At 35.2% G+C, this 12,307-nt stretch overlaps 1 protein-coding gene across 1 annotated transcript in view; it reads left to right on the top strand.

Annotated features, from left to right (window-relative positions):
• Positions 1 to 12,307, top strand: part of LOC103569117 (glutamate receptor ionotropic, NMDA 2B-like) — a 247,992-nt gene that overhangs the window by 90,321 nt on the left and 145,364 nt on the right. Inside the window, exon 2 of the mRNA XM_053742925.1 lies at positions 6,873 to 7,102. Coding sequence (XP_053598900.1) covers positions 6,873 to 7,102 — 230 coding nt within the window. The remainder of the gene's footprint in view (positions 1 to 6,872; positions 7,103 to 12,307) is intronic.

Here is a 12,307-nt window from a genome sequence, read left to right as displayed (position 1 = left end):
TTGATAGCGAGATCTAAAAGAGCACGGAACTCTGTACAAGTTAACTGACTGATTCTCCTGTCTCCAGGCTTAGAGGAATAAAACCTATAATTTAACCTGAATACAAATTTTTTGTATAAAGAACCTTAAAGGGGCGAGCACTTACTAGCTGTTCCACCCTTCCTTTGCTCAGAGCGCTAACCAGCAGTTCAGGCTCCTTCACCACCTATAATATCACCCATTATGCTTCGTGGTCGATGAAGCAGGAGGTCAGGACGTACGGTACAGCTTGGTCGCGAGATTCAAGGTGTCATCGCGGATCTCACCAAAGGTCATCCGAGAATTAAATTTAAGGAAGTTGTTGTTGAGCTTTCGAGCTCATGTGTTGTTGAGCTTTCAAGCTCATGTGTTGTTGAGCTTTCAAGCTCGTGTATTGTTGAAGCTATCGAGATCATGTATTGCTGAGCCATCGAGCTCGTGTATTGTTGAGCCTTCGAGCTCTGGTGATTGATCGACTAATTGGAATTACTTCTCCTTGCGGAGGAACCGTGCTTTCAAAGTTCATCTTGGTCGCTCTCAGAGGAAGCATCAAGGGATTATTTGGGCCGACTTATAGGGCCCACAATCTCCACCATGTTAAGTGAATAAACTTTTTTTTGCATAAAATAAAGGAGGGTCAACAGCTGACGCACCTAGGGTCTATCGACACCCTAACGACATCAGCCTGGTCAATTTAAAAATATTCTGCCGAATAATTAGATAAGCCAAAATGTAACAGAATCCAGTGATGACCCGCTACTCAAAAATGTTTGGCTGACTCTCTGGCTTAATACTCGAAACTATTTCGAGAATTGGCAATTTGATTTACCGTGCGCAAAAACTTTAATCTCTATTCGATTCGCACTAACTGTCCTTTGAACCGATACTGATGCGACATAACGTCCATACGAAGCCCAGCATTGTACCAGCGATGATAGAAGCTGAAAACTGCACAATGATAACGAACTCAGTACACTGTTTGACTTTACATAAATTTACACAACAATAACTATGAGTAAAATTTGCGGTCTCGCCGAGATATCGGCAACGTGACAAAATATTTGCGGCAAAACGATGCAAGAACTGGTGAGATTTCTTATAAGCTGTGTAACACACGTGTTTGACACTCCTGTACAAACGAGATTACGTTGAGATCACCAATTTAGCAGCTAAGAGTATATTAAATGGGATAAATTCAATTAACCAACTTACTATGTTAAGTAATATTTTATTTAACAAATACAACATAACTCAGTAAAGAATAAAAAGTTGCTAGAATTAAGGAAATACAGAAACGCGTATTCTCGTCTTCGCAACTAACTTTTAATTATTCTCAATCATATGCAATTAGGATAGAAAAAGAAGCCGTAAAAAATCTGATAATGATCGATCTGGCTACGAACATTATCAAATAAATTGTCGATCGCAGTAACTGTGGCAAACGCTACATGTACTTTATCACAAGAGAGGACAAAAGCCTTCACCGAACGGCAAGATGGTCGTCCTCATAAGCTAATCCAACCGTCGTCTTCTACGTTCGCCAGAGCCACTAATCCACATACTAAAACACAATAACTCTATTAAAATTGTACGCTTGATCCTGTGTAATTAAATAGCTTGTTGAATGAAAATTTTATTAAAATAAACCATAAACGCTGGTAGGCGGAAAATGTTGTTATTAAAACGCGGATAGCGACTAACTCAGTTATCCTCGGAATATAATACGAGCACTTGTTCGACGTGTAAGGCTTAGTACTTACTTTGCTGGCAAAATTCACTTTTGCGGCTGATGCTGCTTCATTTAGTGTAGCATCAGGTTTTTGACAGGTTTGAGCTTTCATAGGATTTTAAAGTTAATAACCCTGAGAAGATGAAATCCAGAAATTTTTTTCTTAGTAGGGGATTCCTGGGATAAGCTTAGATGTTACTCCCATACCTTGACTGGCTCTGAGTCCAGGCGTTGGACTGTCATGAAGATAAAAATGTCGTCCCTCATTTGTATAGGTCACTGAAGTGTCTCAAGAGTCTGGCACATTTGCTAGACCTCGGTGTACAGGTGCACGAATACAACTCGAGATTCCTCTGTTATACGCTTCATCGTCGCTTAGAACTGAAAACCATGTTGAGGAGCACCCTTGTCTTCTCGTAGAAGCCTTGTAACCACTCCCAAGTCTTTACAAAATTAATTTCAGTAAGAGTGGTATTCCTGAGAAAGTGAACAGCAGAACTGATGAATGAGTTTTCGAGATAGTGCAGCTTGTATATTGGCATCACGGCGGGGTTATTCACGACCATGTTCAAAAACATGTTCTTGAACCGCAGTCAGTTGGCAACGGCTCCATTAAACTCAGGTAGGTCCAGTGGTGAAAGACGTGGATCTTGGTGAACAGTTGCTTGACTGCTAGAACTTGACGAGATTGACAGTGTCAGATGACTCTCGCTTCGCTTGCTTATCTTTTTTGACAATAGTGTTTGCTTTTTCTGGTGCTTATACATAGCACTCTTACGTGAAGACGCAATCCTGGCGTGAAAAGTAAAATTTCCCCCTAATCTCGTCCTCCTCATCGGCGTTCAGCATGGTGATCGCAAACATTAAAGTATCGTTACTTAAAGACAGTTTGATCCATTTCTCGTCAAGTAACGTGTAACACGCTTCAGTGCGATGACGAGTAATGTTTTTTACTTCAATACTGGTCAGATTTCTAATAAATTGCTTAATGTACTTATGGAGGTCAGTTTGCGAGTCCATCCGACGTTCAACGTGTTCAACCCTCATGATTTCCAGTCACCAGATCCAAACTCGAAGGAGCGAAATGTTTATTAAACAAGCAATTTAATTAAACTGGATCAAGTGCATAATTCTAGTAGAGTTAAGTTGTATTATTGTAATTTTATATTTGGTACTGGTGAACGTAGAAGATGAAGGATCAGACTAGCTGATGAGGACGACTATCTTGCCGATTGGCGATGGTTAGTGATTGTCTCTCGTAATGAGGTATTTTAGTTAACGTCCGGTGTATAAAATAACACTCCGGAGGAGTATTATTTTTCATTCAATTAATTTTACGTAATGTAACGGAAATCAGTTACGATAAGAAAGTCGCCGTGGCTCGCGGGTAGTCAAAACAGATGACGATGCATGAGACCCGGGCCATGACGATTCTCTCACAGGGAACCTGAGATGCAGCGTCAACATTTTGTCAACTTTGTTTGCTCTATTATATTTTTATAATGACTAAATAGCCAGTCTTACGAGAGAGCTCATGGAGCTCAAACCTCTGCTCTCCAGCCGTAATTAATAAATTATAATTAATCCTAAATTAATTTAACCTTATTGTGGGGTGCCAATTGGCACCCCAATATTTTCACCTACACCATGGCCTGTCCATAACATTATTACCACCGAGGGGCGAGCGCTTATCAGCTGTTCCACCCTGTCCTATAACCCTAAGCGCTCAACAGCAGTTCGGGTTTCCCTCAAATTTTCTGCCAATTCTCCTACCATTCATCTGTTATTGTAAAAATAATTATATGGAGTTGGAACCGGCATCGAAAATACTTAAAATCGCGAAAAACAATTAAAATTAATAATTAATAAAATAATCGACGACCACGGCCCACCAGGGGTCTATAGACACTCTAACGAGACCAAACCTAGATAAAACTAAATAATTAAAAATTATTTTTATTTTTAATTAATTTTGAGTAATTTCCCAAAACGTAACAATGAGATTCGGTAGTTTTAACGAATTATGAAATTTTAGAAATTATTATAAGGATTAATTGAAAACAAAAGATGATGTATAAAATTTTACATTTACATAGTTTTATTATATTTTATAATATTTCATATAATTTCATGAAATTTTATAAAACTGTCATATCCGCCTCGGCGTATATACTTATGGGGCTTTTTTGCCGAGCTCGCTGTAAAGTGTAGCGTTAACAATTTCAAGGACAGCAACTTCAGCCAACACCTCGTTGCGCGTCGTCAACTTTTCCTCCAAACAGGGAATTACACTTGACTGTATTCTAAATTCATCCAATTATTTATTCTAAATTATTCCCTCTAGAACTGCAAACCGAGGTTATGAAAACAACGAAAAAGTGCTCGTTCTTCGGTTGTCGTCGTCATATTCAACAAGTTGAACCTCGTAACCTGTTCAGTACTTGTTGAAATTTGTCCGATTAGCTGGATTCGCTGTTTTTCGTTAAACGGTTGATCGACGGGTTTTGTTTAGCCTGGTCACTTCTCGATCTTGACCAGTATCGTCGGCGTGTCCTGCACGTCCGGCTCAGACCGTTTTCGGTTTTACATGACTACCAATAGCTGATTCGTCGCGTTTTCAGACAGTTATGATGCCCCTGACCCGTCTCTCGGCAATTGAAGCACTTACCACGTAGTGTTTCGTCGATGCTAGGCGCTAACTCAGCTAGTTGTATTCCTGCATATGTTACGGGTTTTTCGCCACCGGGGATCTAACATAGTAATGTCAGAATACACTTATTATTTAGCAACTTTGTTCAATAATTAGTAGTTAGGTGCCAGGTGTCGGATTGGGGAAAAGACAAGCACTTAAGATTACGATTAAATTATTGTTCAAAAATCGCAAATTAAAATTGTTTTTTTTTTTTTTTAGTCAGGAATCAAATCTTCAAACTAAAACGTGGCCGTTCCACTCGATGGCTCAACCGGATTTCTCGGCATGATCCATGTGTTAAATCGATTGCTCGGTCAAAGTCGAAATTTTAATCACGATTACTCTTTAAATTTTCTCACTGGATAACTAATTATTTAGAGAAAATTGGGTAAGACAAATGCTTACGGGATTCTTAAATCATTTTGAATCCATAGAACCGATTTATTAAGAAAGTCAACAAGGTTTGATAACTAACGAGCATCTTTGATTGAAGCATCACAAATCCCAATTGATCACAGGTTTAGAAAATCACACATACTAGTACATGAAAATACACATCCACCCACCATATCCACACATACACATGGGGAAAGGGTACATGGGCGCACTCATGAATTCGTTTAAGGCAACATTCACATTTGCACTTGGGACTCATCGTAAATGTTGGACACTTGATTTAATAAATATATTCCAGGACTGGTTGGTGGTTGGGATAGAGAAAAAACACTTATACTGAAAAATATATCAATGTTTGTATTTGTCATAGCACAAAATATCACTGGGCTACATAATGAAATCGTTTATCTAAGTTGATAATACTGATAACTATTTAAGCTCATGAATGCGTCAATAACTTGAACATAGATTGAATTAGTGAGCTTGAGTATTAAATTGCAATGATTATTTTATGTTTATTTGAACCCTGAGTTGTGTGAATAACGTTGAGTTGAACAAGCAACATAAAGTTAGAAGTTACCGAGTGTTAGGTAGTTGTTGAGCACTTGAATAATTTTAGAATTATTATTATGATCACTAAACGTGTGTATTTTAAGTATAAAACGTATACATTCATTGAGTTTATCAAGTTGTTGCGATAATCACTGAGCTTAATGTAATTAAATGCGTTTATAACTAATGGAGCACTGAATCTAATAAATTTTTATAAACATGAGGTAGCATTGAACACTTTGATTAATTATTTTATTAAGGAATAAGAACCTGTGACGATAATTGCTTGAACAATTTCTTAAGAAACGTGGTCGTTGATCGTTGAATTTTTTGAGTCCTTTTTGTTTATTAATTTGATGAGTCCTGATGAGGGAAATATATAAATAATTAGATATTTACTCATTAAAAACATAATTATTTTTGTAATTGTGGATACCAGAGCTCATAAATAAATTATATAAAGAACTCAAGAATTCCAGTGATCATCGACCACGTTTCTCAAGAGGTTATTCAAACGGGAGTCATTACAGGTTCCTCTTTATTCAATAAATAATTATATCAAGTGCTCATAAATATAAGTCCCTGTATAATAATTGATTATTAATAAGCTCAATATTTTAATTTAACTAAAAGTTGATTCTCGCTCGGTAGCCTCTGCAATCATGCTACCACGTGTTCAACAAATGAATTCAATTCAGTGTAATTTATTACGATCTCATTAAATTAAATACAATTAAGTGATTAATAATATTAGAATTCAATGAACTCAAATATTTATGCATTTAGTGCTAATTAAAAATAATCATTAAGTGTTCAATTATTAAATACGCTCGGTAACCCCTGAATTCATGATGCTTATTCTCATGACATTTCTGCAATCAACTCAGTGTTCAAATATACTTAATTAATTATTTCAATTATTTACTCGAGCTCAATTCTATAATTTGCATTCAATTAATGACAAATTAATGAGCTCAGACAGTTAGTAATATTAATAAATTAAATCGACGATTTAATTTTGTAACCCAGTGATATTATGTGCTGTGACAGATTAAAACATTGTTATATTTTTTAATATGCGTATTTTTCCAACATCCCAACCATTAACCAGTCCTGGCATATATTTAATAAATTATTATTTCAACAGCAGCGAAAAATAATAATGTCGTTTTTCTTGCCACGAGGCAGGAACAATATGTTGCGCATGCGTCACACTGCGCACGCTCGAGTTCAAATACTGTGGCTAGTAGGCCCCAGTAAGTGCTGCCTCTAATTACTGTGATTACAACTATGTTTGAATTACACAGTCGATAATTACGCAACAGTAAAAAAATCGAAAAATGGAGTGTTATTATAAAAAATAGTCTTAAATTAATATCAAAAGCTTCAAAGTTTGTTTTTTTTTTTCATTTGTACGAAGCTTCACGACTATAGTAATTATTCTATTCTAATGGAAATATCAACATATTATAAATTAATGTGTAGATTGGAGTGTGGAAATCGTGGCAAAAAGGAGGACTTGATATAAAAGACATAGTTTGGCCAGGCAATTCCCATACGCCTCCTCATGGTGTTCCAGAAAAGTTTTATCTAAGGATCACATTTCTAGAAGAGTCTCCATATATCAATTTAGCACCACCAGATCCTGTTAGTGGTAAATGTCTCATGGATCGAGGAGTTTATTGTCGTGTAGCGAAAAAGTCGGAGCTGAAAGAGTAAGTACAAACTTCGTTTTTAACAAGCGTTAATTTAATGTTTTTTATTTTCTATTTTATGATCTGTTATTATTGTTTAATAAAAATAAAATTTCTTTCAGCCAGATCCGATCAGTATAAAATAGTGATATTCATTGTTGTTATAATTTATTTATATAACGATGTCTGATTTTAATGTCATCAGGTTTTTTTCGAATTATCTGTAAAATTTGCTGTACTTATAATATATTGTTTCATAATGAAATTTCGTGAAATATTAAAAACATATTTTTTGAATATCTGCACTCAAAAGAATTAATAGTTATTCATAGTACTTCGCAAGAAATCAGAATTAATAAGCCTTTCATTAATAATAATTAGTACTTGCACTCATTAGTCGACAATTATCAGTAATTATATGTAAGCAATGGTTTCTAAGTATTAACCAATCCCAACGTGCGTTACTTAGTGCTTATGACTGAGAATAAATACCACCGGTGTTAAATAATCCATAAATAATTACTGCATGTCAGTAATCATCCCACTGATAAATAGTGCTTCGCTACCAGTACTGTTTTATTGGCAATACTTGACAATTATTTATAAATAAATTTCGCAAATTATTCATTAGTTATTTCAGAATATCCGTATACATAATAACCGAATATTGTAATGGGGTGGAATGATCCCGCATTAAATTTAAATTTGGCTCGCACCAAAAGACAACGAGCTCCTTCATCATCAACTGTCAATAATTAAGAAAAAACAGTCACTGATGAGCCAGGGTCACTACGGTCGAGTCCCTTGATGTTTGGTTTTAGGGGTTGGCATTCTGTGTTTGAAGGTAGGAGGCCCAGAGATAACGAGCTGTCGGTCTCTTGACTCACAGCAACCGCCGTGGACGGACGTGTTGTACCACTACTATATTAGTTTTTTATTACAAGTACAACTACCTCCTACTACTACTACACGGGCTGCTAACAACACTCATAATGGGCCAAGAGCATATTAGCCCATCTTGGGTGAGAGCTCAATAGTATTATTTAAGTTTTATTTAAACATAAGTTATTGTTAATAATTATTGTGGATTGGACCCGGTAAATTTGGAAGAAACTTTTTGGAGGTTTTGGTCATGAGGAAAAAGATCAGTGGAAAGAAGGACTAGTTATGGTTGGAAATTGTTGGAGTGATTCAAATTTTGTCATTAAGTCAGTCAAGCCTTTTATTTAATATTTTAATTAGTCAATTTTATCAAAATAAATTTAGTCGAGTCAGTTCCAGTATTGATTTTATAAATATTGTTCATCTTTTCATTAATCCTGTTGTGAAGCAACTTCGTTTAAATAAATACCATAGTTTTTTATATTTTAATTCAACACATGTAGTGAATTAATTTAATGGCAACCTTCCTGAAAAGTTAGATATAATATTTCTTTCTTTGATTTAATACTGAGTGGTCTAGTACAGGGTTATCCGCGTCCTGAGGTTCCACTGAGCTAAGCTAGATAAGGTAAGTGAAAAACCTCAAGTTTCATATATGTATGGGCCCTCATTTTGTCGAGACTACATTTTATTGATAAAATAAGTAGGACCCATAATAATATTAATCAAAAATTATAATGGGACTCGACCACGTGAGAGCATGTAACTACCCAACTGCGGTACTTGTCAACTAAATCTCTCAAAATCACTCCCAATCGAGAATTTAATAACCATGCTGGGTTGGACATCTTTATTTATTGGATAAATTATCGTGCTTCAAATATTCAATAATTTTCAAAAATCAAAAATTAAAGTATAACAATGGCTTCATACAAATATAGCATCACGTATTTTCATATTAATAGCTAGTACACCTCTGAGTTAATCATCATGACTTGTTTTGTCAGAAAACTCATCCGATGCCTTGTTCTTGTTCTCACGAAGCTATAGAACTGTTCACTCTGCCTCATATTATGAAAAACAGGACCGCCAACATGGTATTCAACTAGAATACTTTTTAATCCATTTATATACACTCATTTACCCCATAATGCATAAATTGATTTATTCAGATAATTATGTCAGGCCTCTAACTGCATTTACGATGCACATGCGTCAGCTGACAACAAATAATAAGCATATGAATGAAACACGCAATTAATTACCTTGCTACAACATTTAAATACTGCGGCATCTTACCATGAGACTGGATTGCAACAGATGGCAGCATACGATGGACACACGTCTGCTATATTATATTGTTTATCTGTCTGATTTAGATTTAATTATCATATATTATTATATATCATTTAATTATCATATTGTGATGGAATCGGTGTGCAGACCAGTTTTCGTTTTATTGTGATCTACTTAATACTATGTGTTCGTTTACTTATTTCTACTGTTCGTAATTTCTTATAAACTAGTGTGTCTTATTCTAATTCTCTTATAACTAGTTACTTATATTACTAGGATTTTTCTTATTACTATTGATTTTCTTATGACTATCATAACTAGTATTGCTTCTTATATCTATGACTATACTAAAACTATGTTGATTTATTATTTTACTATGGCTGTGTTTTATTATTAATAAGATTTTGTGTGATATTATGTTTATACGAGTGTATAGTATGAGTATGTAAATACGCGCCGAGAGAAAATTATTCTAAGTCCCGAGCCAGCAAAATAAATGGGAAAGGAAAAAATGTGAAAAATAATTCCATATAAATCTTTTAAGAGATTCAAAAGATTGAATGGAATATAAAATGACAAAAATATGAGAAATAATGTGTGAAAATTAAAATTGACTTAGTATTTTAATCGCGTATTCTTTCATTTTCCGTCCAATCGCTCGCGAGTGTGTAAGCCGCACGGCTAATTTCTCCGTGTTAAATGTTTACTCAAACTCTTAAACACATTTTTTTTCTTTCCAAATCACTTTTATACTTCGTTTTAATTATTATTTTCAATTCTGGTTGATATTATCGCACAAAACTTAGAAGAAATTCAGTCTCTTGAATATTATTTTGTCGTTTTCTGTTTCCCGTTGATTTATTCGCTCAGGGACTTAGAATAATTTCTCGATCGCCACGCTTAAGCAAGCGACGCTAGGGCGCGAAAAAAATTATCCCTTTTCGTATGTGTGGCGGATCAGTCAGGTAATAAAAGCGCTCGTAAAGGCCATATTGGCAACTTAGTCTCTCGAGACGTTATCTGGAGAAAGACCATTCCCTGGATAACATCTGGAACTTCGGCTACCCCAAGTCCGACCGGACCAGGGTAAGCGACATTTGATTCTCGGGGAAATTTGGGTGTCCCCACTCTGAGGCCTTCTGCCAAGGGGTGGTAGGTGAAACTAGCCGATTAGGTGGGGGTTAGACGGAGACCATCCGCTTACCCTCGGGAAAGGGGAATTCGTGCAGGGCCGGCGGGGAAGTTTACCAGACACCCCTGAAGCACCTGGGAGAGGGAAGGACCGCGTCACTAGTCCGCGTAACTTTGGTGGGTGTTTGGGAAGGTGTGAATTGACCGCGTAACCATGATAAACCGTGATTTAAATAATTAGAAACCGTAATTAATTATTGTAGAGGTAGTAGAACAAGGGCTCGATTGAAATTAACCCCAGTTTTACCCGTTACAATATGCCTAACAGTAATAATGCTGTTTAATTCTTCGATATTAATTTTAACCAGATAAATAGAATTTTCGGGTGATTTAAATCTAAGATCCAGAATTTTTCTGTAATATTCATTTAAATAAATTAATTCATACATTACGTGATGAATATGTGATATAATAATGGGTAAATACATATTAATTTAATGATTAAACCTGTAACTAGATATCCGCGATGGAAAATAGTAAAATTGGAGTACTCAAAGTATATCGGGTTGGCAGTCCTGTTCCAAAATAACATAGAACTGTATGATAATTTATATGGGTTCGAATAAGACCGGATACAAGATAGCGTCAGCTGAGCTTGCCTGCAGAATATGACATGCTGAGATACTTAAACGTATACTAGCCTTTGTTATAACAGCGTGAATTGTTATTTGTATTGTGCCATCTCGGATCTGAACTCTTTCGTTGAATATTATTATTTACCGTTGTAATCGTTATTATTATGCAATTGAATGGCGTAAATTCGCCTAATTATCATTAAATCTACTATTGAATGAAGTTATCCACATTTCTCGAAAGCCACTGTGAGTTTATCCATCAAACGTAATGAATACCTTGGACTTTTATTCATTTGCGCGTTTAATACTCCCGCATTGTTGGCTAGTTACTGGTCCTCAGTTGATTGGTAATAACAGATAATCATCTATTATCTATCGGTGAATAAAGTAATCAAGAAAATAAATACGCAAAAATCGTACGTGAGGTAAAGAATTATTAATACTTTGAGGTTTTTTACTGACCAATTATTATTTATTAACATTATCTCGGAAAATATAATGACTAATGGTATAACAATGATTCTATTAGGTGGACAGGAAATTCTACCCGTTATTTGCCAAAAAAAAATGTTTTCAAAAATTTAAAACAAAATGCAAATCTTAGTCAAATTTACCACCATCAGCATTGACTACCCTTTGCAAACGCTCAGGCAACTGATAAATCCGACGGCGATAGAAGGCTTGATCCTTTGACAAAATAAATTAATCATTTATAATTTTCTGCACTTCCCAGGAAAAACGAATCATATATGATCATATATTTTCATTTATGATACTTCATGTATGACCATTTATGTGAATTGGCTATATGGCCGGGTATGACAATATGTTGTTATATATGACTATATGCGGCCATATATTGCCAGTAGATATGCGGGGATGTTTCCCCTCCCACAACAAGGATCTGCAATACGATTGTGGATAAGTCGGGGCTGGGGTAATCTTCCATACCGACAGTCGAGTTAGGAAGCGCTAGTAGTGCTTTCTGTTGATATTCTATACCGGCGTGACGTCACACGTCGTATTCTCACTGTCAATGAAATTATTAAAAGAATCGTACATGTTATGCCATCTGGCTATGCATAAATTAATTAATTAGCAAATGACTTCCAGCTATTAATACGGCTGATGATTTTTAACTTTGAATTTAAATTCAAATTATTTTTATTTAAAAAAAAAAATTAATAATTATGAAATATGAAATAAATGATGAAAAAAATAATGAAATGATATAAATATAAAATATGAAATAATGAAATGAATTGATGAAATAATATAAAAA

The sequence above is a fragment of the Microplitis demolitor genome, chromosome 2 (assembly GCF_026212275.2).
Source record: "Microplitis demolitor isolate Queensland-Clemson2020A chromosome 2, iyMicDemo2.1a, whole genome shotgun sequence".
Lineage (NCBI taxonomy): Eukaryota > Metazoa > Arthropoda > Insecta > Hymenoptera > Braconidae > Microplitis > Microplitis demolitor.
Note: the sequence above shows the minus strand (reverse complement) of the source record. Positions and strands in the feature narration are given on the sequence as shown.